Source organism: Octopus sinensis, linkage group LG14 (genome assembly GCF_006345805.1).
Source record: "Octopus sinensis linkage group LG14, ASM634580v1, whole genome shotgun sequence".
NCBI lineage: Eukaryota > Metazoa > Mollusca > Cephalopoda > Octopoda > Octopodidae > Octopus > Octopus sinensis.
This window is the reverse complement of record NC_043010.1, coordinates 26,919,088-26,941,587: the sequence shown is the minus strand read 5'-3', so window position 1 is coordinate 26,941,587 and position 22,500 is coordinate 26,919,088. Positions and strand designations below refer to the sequence as shown.

The 22,500-nt window shown below is 37.7% G+C and overlaps 1 protein-coding gene across 1 annotated transcript in view; it reads right to left on the bottom strand.

Annotated features, from left to right (window-relative positions):
* The window catches only part of LOC115219486 (cilia- and flagella-associated protein 99), a 499,146-nt gene that overhangs the window by 129,878 nt on the left and 346,768 nt on the right, over positions 1-22,500 (bottom strand). Inside the window, exons 6-7 of the mRNA XM_029789657.2 lie at positions 9,276-9,370; positions 2,228-2,286 (exon numbers count right to left, since the gene is read on the bottom strand). Coding sequence (XP_029645517.2) covers positions 2,228-2,286; positions 9,276-9,370 — 154 coding nt within the window. The remainder of the gene's footprint in view (positions 1-2,227; positions 2,287-9,275; positions 9,371-22,500) is intronic.

Genomic DNA, 22,500 nt, shown 5'->3' with positions numbered 1-22,500 from the left:
TCACAAAACTTTGGTCGGCCCAAAGCTATAGTAGAAAACACCTGCCCAAGGTGCAACGCAGTGGGAATGAACCTGGAACCATGTGGTTGGTAAGCAAGCTACTTACCACACAGCCACTCCTGCAGCTTATATATATATATGTACACACACATACAAATATATGTATATATATATATATATATACACACACACACAAATATGGAAAAATCAAGATAATCACACACACACATATATATATATATATACATATATATGTGTGCAGCTGTGGCCAGTGACCACTGACCGACTCCTGTGGCAGTGGCACATAAAAAGCACCAACTGATCATGGCTGATGCAGTACCTCCTGACTGGCTCCTGTGTTAATGGCACATAAAAAAGCACCATGAGAATGTGGTCGATGCCAGTACCCCCTGACTGGCTCCCATGCCTGTGGCATGTAAAAAGCACCCACTACATTCTTGGAGTGATTGGTGTTGGGAAGAGCATCCAACTGTAGAAACATTGCCAAATCAGACAGGAGCCTGATGCAAACACTGGCTCTCCAGACCTCAGTCAAACTGTCCAACCCATGCCAGCATGGAAAGCAGACATTAAACAACGATGATGATGTATGTGTGTATGCATGTATATGTATGTGTATATACACACACACACACACACATACACACACACACATATATATATATACATATACACACACACACACACACATGATGATGATGATGACGATGATTGCCACATTTTGTCTGACAATAGCCATCACACTTTCAGTCTGATTGCTCTAATTTACTTTCATCTTTGCATGTGTATGAATACCATGCAACCCTCAACATAGAACTTTACAAAACAGAAATTGGATTGATAAACAAAATGAATAGTGAGACATCTGTACATCACTGGATTTAATTGAGAAATGCTTGTACAACACTTTTGCCCCTCTTTTTGCTTGTCATAGTAGATTCCTGTGAAGGTGTCGAGCTGACAGAATCGTAAGCACGTCAGGCGAAATGCTTAACAGTATTTTGCCCATTGCTACGTTCTGAGTTCAAATTTCAGTTGATTTTGCTTTTCATCCTTTTGCAGTCGGTAAATTAAGTACAAGTCATGCATTGGGGTCAATGTAATCGACTAACTCCCCCAAAACTTCAGGCCTTGTTCCATAGAGTAGAAAAGATTCTAAGGCGTTGAGCTGGCAGAATCTTTAGCACTCTGAGCAAAATGCTCAGCGGTATTTTGCTCAATGCTACATTCTGGGTTCAAATTTTGCCTTTTATCCTTTTCACAGTCAAGCATTGGGGTTGATGTAATTGACTAACTCCTTTCCCCAAAACTTCAGGCCTTGTACATAGACTAGAAAAGATTCTAAGGTAGCGAGCTGGCAGAATCATTAGCACACTGGGTGAAATGCTTAGCAATATTTCACCCGTTGCTACATTCTGAGTTCAAATTTCACCAAGGTTGATTTTGCCTTTCATCCTTTCACAGTCAGTAAATTAAGCACCAATAATGCACTGGGGTTGATGTAATCAACTAAATCCCTCTCCCAAAACTTCAGGCCTTGTGCCTATAATATAAATCATAGTAGATTCCAGTGACAAGCATTGTAAGATGACTGGTTACTATTTTACATCAGCATCTTTCTTCTCCTACAAGAGCGACCTTCCCCATGGATTTGTTGAAAATTAACAGGTGCTTCCTCTATCTTAGGGAACAATCTATTTAACCCATAGACAGGCATTTGGGGGAGTTAGTCGAACAATCTATTTAACCCATAGACAGGTATTACTGTTCCCAGGTCAGAATGGGTCTGGGAGTAACGGTAATTAAGGGCTGACTCCATGCTTCCCACAATTCTGGAATTCCTAAACTGGAGTCTCAACACCGGATGTAGTTTAGTGTGATACCCAGGATATACATACTTGCACACATGCACATACACACACGCACACATACTCTCTCTCTCTAACTTTTGCTTTCTCTCTTGCATACAAATACAACTACACACAGACACACACACAGACAAAAACACGAGGACTTGATAATAGATGCTCCCACCATCAGCACATATTAAATCTATCTATCTCTTTCTTTCTGTCTGTCTATCTATCTGTCTGTCTTTCTCTTTATCTATCTATCTATCTGTCGTTCTCTCTCTCTCCTCCCCTCTGTCTACCTAACAGTCTGTCTCTCTCTCTCTCCCTATATATATAGTAACATGTTGACTCACAGGCTGCGGAAGCGGAACTTTTCTGAAAGCCGGTTTGGTAAGGTTGAATGGTTTAATAACTGCAAAAAAAAAAAAAAAAAAAAAATGAAGAAAGAAGAAAAAGAATAAGGAAACAAAAAAAAAGCCTCAAACCCAGGCACAATGGAAGCAATCGAAAGAACATGAAGAATATCCTGAAAATCAATGACTGCATAAAGGTTTGGTAGAATGTAGGTCTAAGCAGAGACACTGAGGACTGTCTGTCCATTGATGGATGGCCACCAACAAACCACTTGTGTATGCGTGTGTGTGTGCATGTGTATCTATGGGTGAGTGTGTGAGTGTGTGTGCATGTGTGTATGTGTGTTAGCATGTCCATGTTGGTGTTTGTGTGTGTGTGTGTGTGCGAATGTGTGCTTTGTGTTGTGTGTGTATATGTTGCTGTGTTGGTGTGTGTGTATGTACTAGTGTATGCGTATACCTGTATTTGTGTGTGTGTGATTTGTGTGTGTATATCTGTGTGTGGTGCATGTGTTTGTTTGTGTGTATGTCTGTGTATGTGTGCTTTTGTGTGTGTGTGTGTGTGCATGTCTGTATGTGTTTGTTGATGAATGTCACACACGCACAAGTGTGTGTGTGTGTGTGCTTGTTTTTGAATGTAATCTTTATGTATGCATCTGTATTTTGTTTTAGCCTCAATTCAACCTTGATGAAGCAGACCTATAATCAAAGACACTCCAGCTGTGACCATCCATTGTTTTTCCAGTGGTTTATAGTAAGGTCTATATTATATATTGTGTCCTTTATATGGTGTGATTTGGAGGTGATTAGGCTGCTATTTCTAGCAGAGAAGATAACTTGCTGCAAGTGATGAAACAATTAGTGTGTGTATGTGCAGGTATGGCTGTGTGTTCAGTCCCACTGTGGGGCACCTTGGGCAAGTGTCTTCTATTATAGCCTCGAGTTGACCAAAGCTTTGTGAGTGGATTCTGTAGATGGGGATTGAAAGAAGCCTAACGTATACATATATATATATAAATTGTAGTTGTGAGCCCTGTGCCAGTAGCGCGTAAAAAGCATCATTCGAATGCGGCCGATGCCAGTGCTGCCTTGACTGGCTTCCGTGCTGGTGGCATGTTAAAAGCACCATCCGATCATGGTCAATGCAAGCTCCTCTGGCCCCTTGTGCCGGTGGCATGTAAAAAGGACCCACTATATTCTCAGAGTGGTTGGCAATAGGAAGGGCATCAAGCTGTAGAAACACTGCCAGATCAGACTGGGGCCTGACTTCCCAGACTCCAGTTGAACCGTGCAACCCATGCCAGCATGGAAAACAGATGTAAAACGATGATGATGATGATGATGATGATATATATATGCATATATACATACATATATATATACATACCTACATATATATGTATATATACATGCATAAATGCCAAAACCTTCCCAGGCTAAGAATGTACCCCACAACATAGACTGGTAGTTAGTGACTTTAGGATCAGGACTAAGAGGACAACCAGAAGACGACCAATATGGAGAAGAAGGTTCTGGAAGCTCAAAGATCCTGCGAATGGAGAGAGATTTAGAGACATATTACTCGAAGACTTTGACGAAATAGAAGAGGATATAGATTCACATAGCATAGAAGACAACTGGAGGTTTCTACGGGACAACCTGCTGAGAGCCACTGACCAGATCTGTGGATGGTGCAAAGTCCCCTCTTGTCCCCAAATAACGTGGTGGTAGAACTATGTTGTAGACAGGGCTATTAAAGAAAAGAGACAGGCTTGGAAGGACTGGAAGAATGGTGGTAGCAGGGAAGTGTATCAGACTGCCAGAAGAGAAACTAAGAGACAGGTTTATTTAGCCAGAGGGGAAGCAGATAAGAAAAAATTTGCCAATGTTCTGCACCGTGAGGATCAAAGACTTGAGGTATTTCGTGTTGCAAGATGGTGTGTGAGAGAGAATCAAGATGTTGTAGGAGAGAAATGTGTCCGCATGGATGATAGTTCTCTTGCACTAAATGGGGATGCAAAGAGAGAGGTTTGGAGATGCCATTATGAAAGGCTGCTGAATAAAGAAAATGAATGGGAAAAAAAGAGTCTGCCGAATGTCGACCCAACAGAGGGACCAGTTATCTGAGTTGACAGTTCATTGGTAGTTAAGGCAATTAGAAGTATGAAGACAGGGAAAGTCCCTGGTCCATCAGGAATTACTGCAGAGATACTCAAAATATCTAGCAGTGTTGGCTATAGCGTAGTCACCCGTATAGTTAACCAGGTGATACATGAAGGAGTCATACCCAATGACTGGTGTAGCAGCATAATAGTCAACTGCTACAAAGCTAAAGGTGACGCTTTAGATACAAATAATTACAGAGGTATCAAGCTGTTGGATCAGGTAATGAAGGTCACGGAGAGGGTCATAGCCCAACTAATTAGGGAGAGAGTGAGTTTAGATGAGATGCAGTTTGGTTTCGTGCCAGGGAAAAGCACCACTGATGCTATATTTCTGGCAAGAGAGCTGCAGGGGAAATACCTAGCCAAAAATAAGCCTCTGCACCTCGCTTTCGTTGACATGGAGAAAGCCTTTGACAGGGTCCTCCGATCCCTTATCTGGTGGTCAATGAGGAAACTAGAGATAGATGAAACGTTAGTGAGAGCTGTGCAAGCCATGTACAGGGACGCTGTAAGTAAGGTGAGGGTTGGCAACGAGTACAGTGAAGAATTCCGGGTTAAGGTAGGGGTCCACCAAGGTTCAGTCCTCAGCCCCCTCCTATTTATCATAGTCCTCCAGGCAATAACGGAGGAATTCAAGACAGGATGCCCCTGGAGCTCCTCTATGCCGATGAAGATCGATTCTATATCGAGTGAAAAAACGGTATGGACGATTTGTTTTGGAGTCTATTAATACCATGTACACCTATGAAGATTTACAAACATACTTTCCCAATGATACTCGGTTTACCTACCATTATAAACAATACCAAATGTTTTTTCTCAAACCTTTTATAATGTGATACAAGTCTTTGGTGTAGCAATTGCACATGGCTGAAGAAGGCTTTTGAACTATCTGTTATGTCGATTATGCATTGATGTAAGAATAAGTTGTTCTATAAAGCCCGAAACATATGTACCGCAACATCCTTTGTTTTTCCTTTATTTCATTTGATACACACACACACACATATATATATATATATATATACATATATATATATATATATATATATATATATATATATATATATATATACATATATATATATATACTAGCATTATGACCCGTCGTTGCTGGGTCATAGTGCTAGTGTATGTATATATGTGTATATATCATCATCATCATCATCATCGTTTAGCGTCCGTTTTCCATGCTAGCATGGGTTGGACGGTTCTACTGGGGTCTGTGAAGCCAGAAGGCTTCATCAGGCCCAGTCAAATCTGGCAGTGTTTCTACGGCTGGATGCCCTTCCTAACGTACATATTACATGTACATCTATATATATATATACATCTACACATAAAATACAAAATACAAAGTTATATCTTGATATCGCTAGTGATAACAATACTCAAAATATATAACAGACTGGAATTGTAGGCCCGTGTCTTGCAATTTCGATCAATTGGATCTTGTCCTCCCTCTTGTATAGAAGTGTGGCTACAATCTAGCCTACATCTACTTCTGGGAGGGGGGGCATATTTAATTTTTATCCGGGACGTCCCACGTCCCAGATATAAAGGTAGAAATAAAATATTTCCACTTTGCAAGGTTCAAGTCGAGTACTCCCTTGCATGCTCCGTTGACTCGAACCTTGCTTCTATTGTGGCGAATTTACCGTCTCTGGTTAGATATCTTTCATAGTTGCACCAAGACACTTTTCGATGGTGCTTTCCTCCAAGTGTTCAAATCTTTTTTTTCTCTATGTTGTATACTTTATAGACTTTGCTTTATATACTTTGCGTTAATTTAATTTTTTATTTCGTTTCATGGTGTTATCCTAGATTCACCATCTTTGTTGCTGATCAATCTGTATTTCTTCCATTTTAATTTCAATGAGTTCATGCCCGCCGACAGCTGCAGCGAAATTCATTTTGGGACTTTCTTCAATCGAAGGCATTCTAACGAAAATGTTTCCGTGTAAACGGTGGAAATATTGTCAATTTCCCCAAACAGGAACACAGTTCAATTTTTAAACAATAACCAAAGCTCCTTCTCCTAAAGGGGGAGAGTTACAGTTTACAATTATTTAACAAATGCAACACAACAATGTTTCCTTTATGAGGAACCAACAAACGTGATAACAATAGTTAAACAGTAATAATAACAACAAACCTTATGATGAGTCAGAAAGCAGTAAGCAGTTGAAGTCCTTTATGTATAAGAAATAAACCAACAGGAGCGGCTGTTCGAGAAAACAGATATTACATACAGCCAAACTTCATAGAGAGACTTAATGCTAGCTAAGGGTATTGCACACCTCCATCTGGACTATTCCATTTCTGCATGCTAATTTTATTTTTAATTTATTCCCATTCATGTGAAACCACTTATTCAAGTTCAAGTCATTGATGCAATTTTATACCAATTGCTATTTTTACTTTTGTTATGTTACGATTATATTATACTTTAGTTTGATTTTAATTATTACTTACTACATATAATTCAATTGTTATTATTATTTTTATTGTTAAAGTGAAAGCATCTGACATAAAATAGAGAAACGTTTTTGTTTCACTTTTAACACATAATACTGAAATAGTGGAGAGGATATGATATTGCTATGGGCTCGCTCTAGGCAAGAAGTTGAACATTTTTTTTTGCCCATGAAACTACATGGACCCTAAGTAAGGCATGTGTAAAATTTGAATGAAATTGGTTGTGTAGTTCTCAAGTTTTAGGGAATTGTAGTGGAGAAGATATGATATTGCTGTGGGCTCGCCTTAGGCAAAAAGTTAAAAGTTTTTGCCAATGACACTCCCCTGACCCTAAGTAAGGCATGTGTAAGAAATTTGAATGAAATTGGTTGTGCAGTTCTCAAGTTTTAGGGAAACACACAGACAGAAAGACAGACAGACACACATTCTCAGTTTTATATATATAGAGATGTGTGTGTCCAATATATATATATGCCAACCTGACCAGCTACAAAGAGATCAACAAAAATTTTTTCTACTTTCTCTCCCTTTTCTTCCTTTCCTTCTTTTTCTTTAACACTCTTTCAGATACAAAAACACACACACATGCGCACGCACACACACACACATGCCCTCTCTCACTTTCTTCCCATTCATCATCCTCTTGTACTATCTTATATCTCTCCCCACCACTACACACTCCATAACACTATAAAAAGAGTGGAATTTTCTGCAAGAACTTAGTTCAATTTGAAAACTCCACTAGAATGGACGAAAGCGCTGATTATATGATATATGATATATGATGTATGAAAACATGTAACATACAAATAAATATCTGTAAATATAAAACCATCCGAATTTCTGAGTACCTCGTTTCTTCTAATATAAAATATGTGTACATCATCTCCAAACCTTCTAATACATATATATATATATATATATATATATATATACAAATGGGAAAAGGCTCTCATTGAAGATGAAAGGAAGGGCTTATAGGAGTTGTTTGAGAGCTGCAATGCTGTATGGGAGTGAGACATGGTGTCTGAGGGAGAGAGAGATGGCAATTATGAGAAGGACCAAGAGAACAATGGTGAGAGGAATGTATGGAGTGAAACTGTTTGATAAGAGGAGGACTGGGGAAGCTGGGTTTGGAGGAATTGGTGGAATGGACTGGCAATGGCAAATGGAGTGTAGTGGTATGGGCATGCGTTGAAGAGAGATGAGGAATATGTTCTGAGAAGGCTGGTTGAGCTTGAGGTAAATGGACTGCGAAAGCAAGGTAGACCAAGGAAAAGGTGGAGGGGGAGATTGGTGGGGTTGGTTTGAAAAAGGAGGATATCCAAAACCGGGCAAGATGGCGAGATGGTGTGAGGGTGGTTGCTATGGCATTGAAGTAGATCCAGCCACCCTTATTAACGGGGACAAAGCCCAGATTTAAAACACTGGATGATGATGATGATGATGATGATGCTGATGATGATGATGATAAAGCAGAGGAGACAATTATATAGAAGTTCCCTTGCTGCAAGAGGTGAAATGATTAGCGTGTGTGTGTTCCTTCACCACTGCTTGACAACCAGTGTTGGTATGTTTACATCCCTGTAATTTAGCAGTTTGGCAAAAGAGACCAATAGAATAAGTACCAAGTTTCAAATAAATTATAAATACTGGGGTTGATTCATTGAATTGAACTGGTTTCAGCTTATCAGCCGTGGCTATGCTGGGGCACTGCCATTTAATCTTTTTCTGAAATACATAAATATCTCATTCTTCATGGCCGCAGTCTAATGACTGAAACAAGTAAAGAATAAAAGATATGTGGAATTGAGCTGACCTCTGATCAAAGACCGTCAACCACGACAACCAAATCTTTTCTTAGGGTTCATAAAAAAGGACTACATCATATAATGTATTTTTTCTTTATCTAAGTCACTGGGGTGTGCTTTGAGGGAGACTAGGCTGTTATTTTCAGCCCACTAGTGACAGCCAGCTAAAGGTGTTTGTTCTTTAGTTTGTGTAATGCGTTTCAAAAAATGTAGCCCACATCATTTTGGGGGGGTACACAGGAACTTAAACTGATATAAAAAACACAGCAACTACTACTACTACTACTACTACTACTACTACTACTACTACTACTGCCACCACCACCACTGCCACAGCTGCTGCCACCACTACTACAACTGCAGCAGTACTTGCACCAGACCAATGGTAAAAAAACAAAAACATTGTTTTTTAATGCAAAAACTAAAGAAAATCTAATAAAAAACAAAACAAAACCATCCACACAAAAAGTAATTACGCAAAATAATAATAATAATAATAATAAAACACAGGAAGAACTCTTCCCCCTGTCAAAAAGATCCAGTCACTTTACCCTTTTAGGTGTAAAAAACACAACATTCTCTTCGACAACGTACCTGTGTTAGTGATTTCTTTTCTAGGTTTCTGAGGTAAGCTGCTCTGTAATTTCATTTGAATCATGTTGTTATAATCAGAGAGCAGTGGTAAGTTGCTGTAAAAAGACAGAAAAAAAGGGAGTCAATTACTATCTTCTTTAGTAAAGTTAATGAGCTTGCATGCTGTGTGGTGGTGGCAGTGAGAAAAGTCTCCTTTTGTGGTGATAGGGAATATTTCTTTAAACGTTTATGAAAAAGCCGAGAATATATATATATATATATTTCGTTACAGCCCACAAGGGGTTAAACATAGAGGGGACAAACAAGGACAGACCAACGGATTAAGTCGATTACATCGACCCCAGTGCGAAACTGGTACTTTATTTATCGACCCCGAGAGGATGAAAGGCAAAGTCGACCTCGGCGGAATTTGAACTCAGAACGTAACGACAGAGGAAATACCGCTAAGCATTTCGCCCGGCGTGCTAACGTTTCTGCCAGCTCGCCATACCAGAGTAAACACATAAATGTGAAACAAGGTGGAAAAAAGAGTACTCAAATACCAGTGGTAGAGTAATATGCTTTATTTAAAGCAGCAGAAAATTCAACAAAACCTGTTGCTCTGAGTTTCACGTTCCCATTCGTCAGACAGTTTTTGCTAGAATATATAAATATATATATATATATATATATATATATATATATACACACACACATACATTCGGTATGCAAATTAGGGACTCCTTCATAGAGTAACTGCTGCATTTGTTGAGTATATAAACAGTTTGGCTGCTTGCTTCTCTGGAGACTGTCAGAATGATGTATGCTTGCTCATCATTTTCTTCAGTCTGTGGAGAAATGGCTAAAATGTGCTGTTTATAATTATAAATGTGGCAAATTTTAGCCACTTCTCCACAGACTGGGAAAAAAATGTGATGAACATCCTTAATTGATTTTCAAACCTTAATTGGGTTCTCATCAGAGGAGTCCACAACATTCTGACAGTCTCCAGAGAAAGAAGCAGCCAAACTGTTTATATACTCAGCAAATGCAGCAGTTACTCTATGAAGGTGTCCCTAATTTGCATACCGAAAGTGTTTAACACTCTATAAATAACAGCAGCTTGTCAATGAGGATCTTAGTCCACATAGTATCAAGGTAGGATATAATAAATATGTAACATTCACCATCGTCATCATCATCAAAATTTAATGTTTCTCTTCCATGCTGTCATGGGTTGGAGAGTTTGACTGGAGCTGGCAAGCCAGAGAACTGCAGCAGGTTCCAGGTGTCTGTTTTGGTAAAGTTTCAATGGCTGGATGCACTTTCTAATGCCAACCATTTTCAGAGTGCACTAGGTATCTTGTGTGGTGTCAGTACTGGTGCATTTTACATCACACCAGCTACCAGTGGGGTTGCCAAGTATCTTTCTATCTATCTATCTGTCTGTCCGTCCATCCATCATACATCCATCTATCTATCAAACTATCTATCTATCTATCTATCCATCTATCTGTCTGTTTGTCTGTCTATCTACCTATCTATCTATCTATCTATCTATCTATCTATTGTTCAATGCACACAGTATGTAGTTATGGGCTACAAATAGCTTCATACATTGGAGATGTTGTCTAGGCAGGTTTTAATAACACACCTTGTCTACAATCAATTTTTTAGGTTCTGAGCACATAGTCATGTATATAGGCTATGTACTCAGAGCCTGAATATTGCTTGGAGACACAAGGTGTGTTATTAAAACCTGCCTAGACAACATCTCCAATGTATGAAACTATTAGTAGCTCATAACTACATACAGTGTACATTGAACAACATTTATCTCTCAGTGGATGGAGAATGTTTTTGTTGTTGATCTTACTATGGTAAGATCAACTGGTTACAGTTTGATAATTGGGAATGTAAAATATGAGGTGCCAGTTGTAATAATCTGGAACAGCTCTAGCATCTTGGTATTGAGTACTGTTTGGAACTTCTAGCCTGCAACTACAAACACCACACACGCACACACATCATCATCATCATCCTCATCAATACAGAAGTGAGCAGGCAGACTCATCACTGCACTGGATAAAATGTTAAGTAGCATTTCTTCTGGCTTTACATTCTGAGTTCAAATTCAGCCGAGGTCAACTTTGCCTTTCATCTGTTTGGGGTTGATAAATTAAGAAGCAGTGAAACACTGGGGTTGTTGTGATTGACTGGTCCACTCCCACAAAATTTTAGGTCTCGTGCCTTTAGTAGAAAGGATTATTATTATTATCATTATCATTATTATTATTATTATTATTATTATTGAGTAGTTTTATTTTTATAGCGTGCTTTCACTTCACTACCGAGCGCAGCTCTGTGTGTCTTGGGTATGTGCTGTGATTTGTTGTGATACTCTGATGGTTATTGTATGGAAAGTGTTCTGCGTAGGATGTGTGCAGTGCCTAGTAGTGCAATTTTCTGTATGTTATATGTGTTTGTAAGTCCTGGTGTTTTTGTTATGTATTTGTCTGAATATTTTTTTATCATGCCTAATGCACCTACTATGATAGGGATTGTTTCTGTTTTCAGATTCCACATTCTAGTTACCTCTATTTCCAGGTCTTTGTATTTTGAGAGTTTCTCCATTTCTTTTAGAGACACATTGTCATCTGCCGGTATTGATACATCAATTAGAAAGCATATTTTTCTTCATGATCTCTGACAACTATATCTGGTCTGTTGGCCTTAATTTCTCTATCTGTGTGTATCGGCATATCCCAGAGTATGGTTGCTTTCTCGTTTTCTGTGACCTTTTCTGGTGTGTGCCTATACCATCTTTTTTCTGTTGTTATTCCATAATGTTGGCACAGCTTCCAATGTATGTAGGTTCCAACTCTGTCATGTCTGTGAATATATTCCTTCTTAGCCAGGACTGGGCAGCTAGAGATAATATGATTTATTGTTTCTTGTCCATCTCCACATATTCTGCAGTTACTTGTAATATTTCTTTTCATTACATGTTTTTGGTAATTTCTGGTGGGGAGGCTTTGGTCTTGTGCTGCAATTAAAAATCCCTCTGTTTCTGCTTTGAGTCCTGAGCTTCTCAACCATTGCTGGGATTTTTCTTTGTCTATTTCTTTTGCGTTTAGTTTAGTCCAGTATTTACCATGAAGGGGCTTTTCTTGCCATCGTTTTATCATGGTTCGTTGCTGTTCTATTTTTAGTTTGGATTTCATTTGTTTTATAGCTTTTGTTGTTTCTTCATCTTCTTCTTCTTCTTCTTCATGTTTATTAGGTGGTATGATTTCTTGTTTGTATTTGTCAGCTTCCTTAAATACTGAGAACAGTTTTTTGTTTCGCTCATGTTTTGCCGCTATCTGGATCAGTTTGCCTTCCTTCTGAAGTAGATATTTTTGCAGTCCTATGGTGGTTATTTTATAGTAGTTTTCCAGCTGTATAAGGCCTCTACCACCTTCTATACGTTGTATATATAGTCTTTCTATGTCAGATTTTGGGTGATGCATCCTAGATCCTGTCATTATTTTTCTTGTTTTCCTATCTATTTTGGTCAGTTCATTTCGTGTCCAGTTAAGGATATTGTAGCTGTAACTTATAACTGGGACAGCTAAAGTGTTGATACCTATTATCTTGTTTTTAGCATTGAGCTCTGTTTTTAGTATTGATCTAACTCGTCTATAATATTCTTTTTTTATTTTCTCTTTCATTTGTGTGTGTGTGTCTTATCTAGTTCATGGATTCCTAAGTATTTGTAAGTTTGGCTTTGGTCTAATTCTTTTATTTCATTGGTTTTATCTAGTGTGATGTTGTTACTCTTAACTAGTTTTCCTCTTTTCATGGTTACTTTGGCGCATTTTTCTAATCCAAATTTCATATCTATTTCTTTGGTAAATCCATGAACTGTCTTTAATAGTGTTTCCAGCTGTTTGTCATTTGCAGCGTATAGTTTTAGGTCATCCATATATAAAAGGTGGCTGATCGTTTTGCCGTAACATTTATATCCGCATCCAGTTCTATTTAGTATATCAGATAGAGGTGACAGTGCCAAGCAGAAAAAGAGTGGAGAGAGCGTGTCTCCCTGGAATATTCCTCTTCTAATGGGGATGTCTTTGGTTTTCATGAGTCCCTCTTTTGTTTGGAGGTGTAGGACTGTTTGCCATTTATTCATAGAGTGCTCTATGAATTTTATGATTGTTGGTGCTACTTTGTTAATGGCTAGTGTTTCGAGGATCCATGTGTGGGGGATGCTATCAAACGCCTTTTTGTAGTCAATCCAGGCCATACTGAGGCCTTTCTTCTTTCTGTGGCTGTCTTCAGTTATGGCTTTATTAATCATTAGTTGATCTTTACAGCCATATGAGCCTTTGCGGCATCCTTTCTGCTCTTCTGGGAACAGTTTGTTTTCGTCCAGGTGCTTGTTCAGCCTTTGCGATATCACTGCAGTAAATGCCTTGAACATAGTAGGGAGGCAGGTTATTGGTTTGTAGTTTTCTGGTTTTGCTGTTTCATTTGATTTGGGAATTAAGATGGTTTTCCCCTTCGTGAGCCATTCAGGCATTGTCTCTGGCTCTGCTAGTATGTTGTTAAAGTTTTCAGCCAGCTTTTTGTGCATTCCTGTTAGATATTTCAACCAGAAGTTGGGGATCTTGTCATGCCCAGGTACCTTCCAGTTGCTTAGTCTTTGCAGTGCCTGGGTGACCTCTTCAGTTGTTATGGGGGTCCAAAGTTGTTCAGATACCGAGTTTGTTATTTTGATACTCCTTTTTTTTGGTTGTTCGTTCGCCGACCATATTTCTTTCCAGAATTCTTCCAATTCTTCTGCCGTTGGTGCTGCAGTGACTTCTATTTTATTTTTGCCCAGTTCTTGGTAGAACTTTTTGGGGTTGGAGTTGAACTTTTTGTTTTGTTCAAAGAAGCGTTGGCGTTTCTCGTACCGGCGGATCCTTTGTGCTTTGGCAAGGATATCTTGCTTCAGCTTTTCTTTTATCTCAGGCAAATCTTTCTCTGTGATGTTATATTTGCGGAGTATTTTTGTTTTCTTTTTGTTGCTCAGTAGCGTTGATTGTTTGCTGATTTCATTAAGAATCGACAGGTCTTTTCTAATTTTTTTATTTTGTTTTGGATGTTATTTATCCACAGGGTTTGTTTGGGTGGTGGTACTCTTGTTTGGGCGGGTTTGAGTGAGTATCCAGCATCTTTTGTGGCTGCAGTGGCTGCTGCGTATATTAAGTCATTTAGCTCAGTGATATCACTTTTTTTAAATTAAAAAATTTTTTTTATTATCATTATTATTATTATTATTATTATTATTATTATGATTGTGCTAATTTACAGCTAGGCATAATAACAGTAGTTTGAGAGATCTTGCCAAATAATTTGCATCAAATGGCTGCAATTTTGAAAAAGCCTTGAAAGTGCATATTCTCAGAAAATATTCTGAATCTGTTACACTTTCAATACTCAAAATGCATGAGGAGAAATAGGTTTGCAGGTTATTAACATCAAGGCCTGGCGGCATGAATAAAATGACAGGAGAATTTCATCAAATTTACTCAAAACTTTTAGATTAAATATTCTTCATTTTCTTTTTCTTTTTCTTTCCTTTTCTCTTTTTTCCCCTTTCTTTTTCTTTTGCCAGTTGTAAAATTGAAACTTGAAGACTGATGATGTCATTCCACCAATGTATGGACACTGGTTGCTCTCGCTCACATTCTAGATTTGAATTTCTATAGTTTTGAATTTTATTATTATAATTATAATTATAATTATAATTATTATTATTATTATTATTATCATTATTAATAACAAGAGCATTCAGAGAGTGCAAACCTCTGCCAAAGCAACACCAACATCTCAACGATTAGCCAGAGATGATTTTTAAAATGAGAATATCTGAAATAAACTCAACTGCTCTCACAAATGAGAATGCCAAAAATGAACCTAACCACACACAAAATTTAAGTAAGAAAACTGGAAAAATAATCCAGAATCCTTGCCCGGTACCTGATCGATCCCATTGGTAGTCATGGAATGTGAAGGTGGGTGTGTGGGCCGTATTTGTAATGCTGTGTGTGTGTCGTCTGCAGTGGGAACAGGGACAGTTTTCTCTATGAAGGCCTTTTTTATTCTATCCACTGATATAGTGTCTTTACGACCATTAAGCTCTATAATGAAAAATTTATCTATGCATGAAAGAAAACAGAAAGGACCTGCATACAGTGCTGTTAATGGAGGTTTAACAACATCGATGTGCATAGAAACGGTAGTCCAAGAAGTAAAGCTTCCTTCAAAGCAATGCTAGAAATGCAATTGTCAAGTAGGTAAAATGTTTTATATAGGAGCAATATATTCAAAATTGGTAAAATTTAAATTTGTTGAGGATAGATTAAATTTATTATTGTTACTGAATATGTGTTATTTAATTTTTGAACAGTTTTGCTGCCATTTGTTTATGGAGTTTGATTTCTTTATCCATCAGTTTCTACTAGGACAGAGACACAAGTAAAATTAATAACAGAAAAGCGAAAATAAAACTTTGGAAACAGCAATGCTGCCATAACTTACATGGAAACCATGTACGTGCTTTCAAGGGAGATAATCAGAAAAAACTTGAAAGTCAACATAAGATCATAATACTTCATGTAAAATAAAGTAAATATAACAAATAATCCAGAATCCTTGTCCAGTTCCAGATCGATCCCAAAAATCTAATCAGCTCGTTCCAGTCATGAGGCCAAACATCCCTGAAAGTTTCGTATGAATCCATCAAGCAGTTCTTGAGATATCTTGTCCACGGACAAACAAACAAACACAACTGAAAATAATACCTCCACCTTTGCTAAGGTGGAGGTAGTAATAATAATAATAATAATAATAATAATAATAATAATATTAATAATAATAATAATAATAATAATAATAATAATGATAATAATAATAATGATAATAATAATAATAATGATGATGATAATAATAATAATAATAATGAAAATAATAATAATAATGATAATAATAATAATAATAATGATGATGATGATGATGATGATGATGATGATAATAATGATGATGATGATGATGATGATGATGATGATGATGATAATAATAATAATAATAATAATAATAATGATTATAACAACAATAAAATACAAAATTATAATCTCATAACAGTTGTTTTATCAATCAGTTTCATACCAGAAAATTGAAAAAGAAAACTCAGCAATCATTAAAAAAAGGCTGAAGGGAATGGTCTTTGCCACTGGATGCCTAAATTGTAAGAGACAAGAATAGTATGGACCATATCAAACTATTCCTTCCAGTCTTTTCTGATGATTGCTAACTTTGTCTTCTCAGTTTTCTAGTATGAAACTGGCAAAACAACTGTTATAAAACTAGAATTTTATATTTTATAAAAAACACTCTATTAAACGATATATGAATGCCTGTTTTTTCTGACTCACAGATTTTTTAGACAAATATATACACGTGTATGTGTGTGTGTGTGTGTATATGTGTGTGTATGTGTGTCTGTGCACATATGCGTGTATGTAAGCTTTTCATAACTTCTCAGATGTTGAAGAGGTTAATAGTTCAGAAAATTATAATTGCATTTTCTAAATTAGTTTCAAAAATGTATTCTCTGGTGATCTTTAATTGCGAGATGGCTGCTGTTGTTGTTTAACCTCAGGTCAGTCCTGACTGAGTAAACTTATGATGAAATGTATTCTGGCCATGACCATCCCATCTCCTTTCAGATGTAGTATATCCATTGATCCATGCAACCATCCATTACATATATACACAAAAACATAGATACACACATACATACATATATACACATACATACATGAATGGATACACACATATCATCATCATCATTGTTTAATGTCTGTTTTCCATGCTGGTATGGGTTGGACGGTTTGACTGAGAACTGGAAAAATAGCGGCTGCACCAGGCTCCAATCTGATCTGGCAATGTTTCTACAGCTGGATGCCCTTCCTTAGGCCAACCACTCTGAGTGTGTAGTGGATGCTTTTTATGTGTCACTGGCACAGGAGCCAGTCAGGCAGCCCTGGCATCGATCACATTTGGATAGTGCTTTTTATGTGCCACTGGCACAGGAGCCAGTCAGGGGGCCCTGGCATCGACCATGTTCGGATGATGCAGTCAAAAGACGCCTGTTGTTATTTCTTGTTGTCCGTATTCGTAATTATGTACCATGTTCTCTGTTTTTTATGTTTGTTTGTATATTTTTGTCTTTGTTGCCATACACGTTTGCAAGTTTTCTTACAAAGGGGTCTAATGCTTAGACTTTTTTGGGGGACAACCAGATCGAACCATTTCATGTATAACTGCCCGAAATGGTCGTAACTTCTGCTACTTGACTGAAGAAAGAAAGCCAAGAATGACCCGCCTTTTTTGCCTGTCCTTCAAATTGTTGTTTCTCTTGTCCACCTTTGTGTTGTCTATCTGTCTGAACGTTTTAATGCGCTCTATTGTGTTTTTGTTCCATTTTTATAATGGCCTAGTGGTTAGGGCAGCGGACTCGCGGTCGCAGGATCGCGGTTTCGATTCTCAGACCGGGCGTTGTGTGTGTTTATTGAGCGAAAACACCTAAAAGCTCTACGAGGCTCCGGCAGGGGGTGGTGATCCCTGCTGTACTCTTTCACCACAATGGCGGTGCCCCAGCATGGCCACAGCTCAAGAGCTGAAACTGGAAAAACAAAAAACAAAATACGTATATATATATATATATATAAATATATATATATATATATTATATATATATATATATATATCTATATATATATATATATAATATATTATATATATAAATATATATATATTATATATATATATATATATATATATATATATATATATATAATATATATATATATATATATATATATAAAACTATAAATTAGGGTATCTGAGAGATACCACCATACTGAAATAGCACTCAAAACCCTGATCCTAAAGCCACAGCGCTAGGAAAAAAGACAGAGAGACAAAATAAACTAGCAAAAAAGGATTTTTCTGGATAATTCAAGATGCTAGATTTCTGGCTTTGCATGAGAACCTCTGCCTTCTTCAGTTGAATATACCAGATAGGCACATAAATACAGGTATATATATATATATAAAACTGAAATGCGTTTTTACCGCTTGGATCGCTTTCAATGCCACTACATCCCGTCCGATTCACTCCAAAATTTACAGGGACATGTAGAATGAGGTGACGATGCTCGTGGGCTACCTTAGAAATCCCTATCTTAAAAGGTCTGGTTGCTAGGGGCCATCTTCCTCACTCACCCTATTTCCTCCAGTACCCTCTCACTCCTCTTCATATGACAATGCCACTACCGTTATTTAATGTAAAGTCTTCCTCAAATCACTCTCTCGCTATTTCCTCTCTTCCAAGAACATTTTCACTCACTCTATCTCTTAGCTTCCTATACATTTTACTCATGTATCTATCTGCGTTCATAGACAGAAACAAATATTACATCGCCATCGCCATCTATTGTCTACCTGTCAACACACACACACAAACACACATATATACATATATCTAATATTATATTTTTATTTTTGTTTTTTACTGTTTCATTTCCCTATTAGTGGTTTGATCTCTAGTTTAATTTCTACAGCGTGCATACACACACACACACCTATATGTGGCCCCAGTAGACCCGAATGAAATCGGGTTCTCTTCATCAAAATGTGAAAAGGGATCTAGAATTATCATCGCCACAACTTATCTTTTTCCTAATGATAATTATCATCGCCACCACCAACACACAATCATGACAATCTTTCTTTTAAAACAAATCATGTTTACATTGCAAAATATTTCATTTTCCTGTCCTCTCTTTCATATATGTGACTCAGGTTTGGGTGGCCGCACAGCTACAATTAGACAACAGCTAAAAACATTCGATGTTGATAATGCTTGGATCGTTCCATTCAACCCTTTGCTTTCCAAAACATTTAATGCACACATTAATGTTGAGTACTGCAGTTCGGTGAGATGCATACAATACCTCTGCAAGTACATTAATAAGGGCGATGATATGGCCGTGTTTGTGTTCAGTGATGAAGACCTTAGACATGACGAAATTAAACAATTCGTTTTGGGTAGGTATGTATCCTCCAATTATGCAGCGTAGCGCATTTTTTGATACGAGATTCATCTAAGCTCACCATCACTTTTCCACCTGAATGTTCATTTACAGAAGAGACAGCTGGTTTACTTCACAGAGAAAAATGCACGTCAAGTCATTGAAAATCCAAAAGGGACTACGCTTACAGCATTTTTAAAATTGTGTTCAGTTGATGAGTTTGCTGCTACTCTCATTTACCCTGAAGTACCGGAATATTACACATACAACAACAATAATTGGAAGCACAGGTCACATGGAACAGAACTTGACAATTGGCCCGGTGTTTCTAGGAAGAACGTCATTGGGCATGTGTATAATATTCATCCTACCAAACAGGAAATCTTTTTGAGAATGCTACTTCATGTAGTTACTAGACCAAAGTCTTTTGCTGATCTTCGCACAGTTGATGGTATCATCTGCACCACTTACAGGGAAGCATGTTTGAGGCGCGGACTTCTTCTCAATGGCGACCACTTACACAGGACATTAGCAGAGGCCTCAAATTGTAAACTGCCATGGCAAATGCGTCGATTGTTTTGTAGCATATTAATCCACTGTAATCCCAGCAACCCTCTTAACCTTTGGGAATCGTTCAGACAGAGCCTATCAAAGGACATACAGGCTAATTTAGCGCTATGTGATGGCAACGACGATGTTTATAATGAGGCATTAATCGACATGGACAGACACATCAGACACTATGTTATACGCGGTTTAAGTGAATTCCATCTGCCAACACCTGTCCATCATGAAGCGCTTTTGGATGTTGAATACATGTCAGAAAAAAACTACAACATTGCCGAATTGACGGAAACAATTACACGAGATGAACCAAGACTTTTGCCTGAACAAAGAGAGATTTATAATGAAATTATTGACAGCGTTAGATTGAACCAAGGAAAACTTTTCTTTTTGAATGCTCCAGGTGGTACTGGTAAAACTTTCATTATCAATTTGATTCTCGCAAAGCTGCGCGCTGAACGTCGAATTGCCATTGCATGTGCCTCAAGTGGTATTGCAGCGACACTGCTTCAAGGCGGCCGTACGGCACATAGTGCATTCAAATTGCCCATGGACATTGGAAAGAAAGATAATCCTATATGTAATATAGATCGTAGTTCCTCAAGAGCAAGACTTCTTCGTGAATGCAGTCTTTTTATTTGGGATGAGGCTACAATGAGTAATAAGGCCATGTTTGAGGCTCTTGACAGAACTCTCCAAGATTTGCGTCACAATACAAAAATAATGGGTGGAGCTACGTTTCTCATGGAAGGAGATTTTCGACAAACTCTTCCTGTTGTCCGAGCAGGCACTAGAGCCGATGAGGTTAATGCATGTATAAAGCATTCTTATGTTTGGCACAGTGTTATCAGTCGCCATCTTCAAACAAACATGAGAGTCCACCTACATGGTGATGTGGAGTCTGAGGCTTTCGCAAAACACCTATTAGATCTTGGTGATGGAGTTTTGCCTTTCGTTGATGATGAGCATATTCGGTTGCCTTTTGGGAATTTCGTTCCAAATGTAGAAGAACTTATAAGAGCCGTTTTACCTGACATCGAAACCAACTTCCAGGATCTCGATTGGCTAAGAGCAAGAGCTATTCTATCGCCTCATAATACAACAGCTCATGCTACAAATAAACAAGTACTTGATATGAATCCTGGTGAGATAGTTTCTTTCATGTCCATCGATACAAATAAAGATGAGAATGATGCAGTCAAATATCCACCCGAGCTACTCAACAAGCTAACACCTCCGGGACTTCCACCTCATCATTTGTGTTTGAAAGTTGGTGCTCCAATCATGGTGCTCAGAAATATGGAAACGCCTGAAATATGCAATGGAACCCGAATGGTTATTAGGAGGATTCAAAGCCATGTTATAACTGCTGAAATTTTGAGTAGGAACAATCAAAATGATACATAAAATTAGCATTTCACCCTCTGATGTTCCCATTCAGTTTAAACACTTTCAATTTCCGATAAAACTATGCTTCGCGATGACAATCAACAAGTCACAGGACAATCACTGGACATTGTAGGCATTAACCTGTCACAACCGGTTTTCAGTCATGGTCAATTGTACGTAGCCTGTTCTCGAGTTGGAAATCCACATAAACTCTTCATTCTTGGCAATCATGAGCGCACAAGGAACGTGGTTTATCAGGAGGCTCTGACAAAAGAAAACTGATTGTAAGTCATGAAATTTTGCTTGATTTTTTATTTTGCACCTCTTCATTATCTCTTCATTCTTGAAAATAAAGACATTAAAAAGAACATGGTTCATAAAGAACATTGGGTTCAGATGTTTGCAAACATTTGATCCAACTCATTCTCTTTATTCCTCATTTTCCGATTCCTTCTACGTCTCCATTAAACGGTTTTGTCAAGTTATTGTTTCTTCGCTAACATAAGACATTCATAAAGTGAATGAGTTGTTAATTACATTTTGTACAATATTCCATTGTTTAGGTGGTGTCGAAAGGACTGGCATGTGTCACCATATAAACTCTCTCAGTCAAACTCCCAACTCATGAGTTCACATCGTGATACTCTTTCTACAAAACTGAGCTGGGTGTGAATTCTAATTTCATTCACTATTACAGATTTTTTAATTTTTGAAACAAACACATTGCCTCTTTCGTTTTAAAACAATAAAACAATACTACCTTAATACATTGGTTCAACAAACAAAACATCCAGCACTCTCATTCTTTTATGTATCTGTCTTCCTCCATCACTCACTCACTTTTCTCCCTTCCTTTCACCTTCTATCTATAACGTTGTTTCATAGCGTCTACCTCCCTTACATTCACTTTCTCTTTATAACGTCATTTCACAGTGTCCGTTATCCCCCCTCCCTGCCTTCCACAGCGCTTTCACACACTCTCACTCTCTACGTCTGTCTGCATTCATAGAGAGAATTATCATCGCCACCACGACCACTCAATCATGACAACAAATATTATGAATCAGATATTTATTGGGTTAATTTATATATGTGTGTGTGTATCTATATATAAATATGTATATATAATAATTTTTATATATACAAAGTGCATATATCTGTATTTA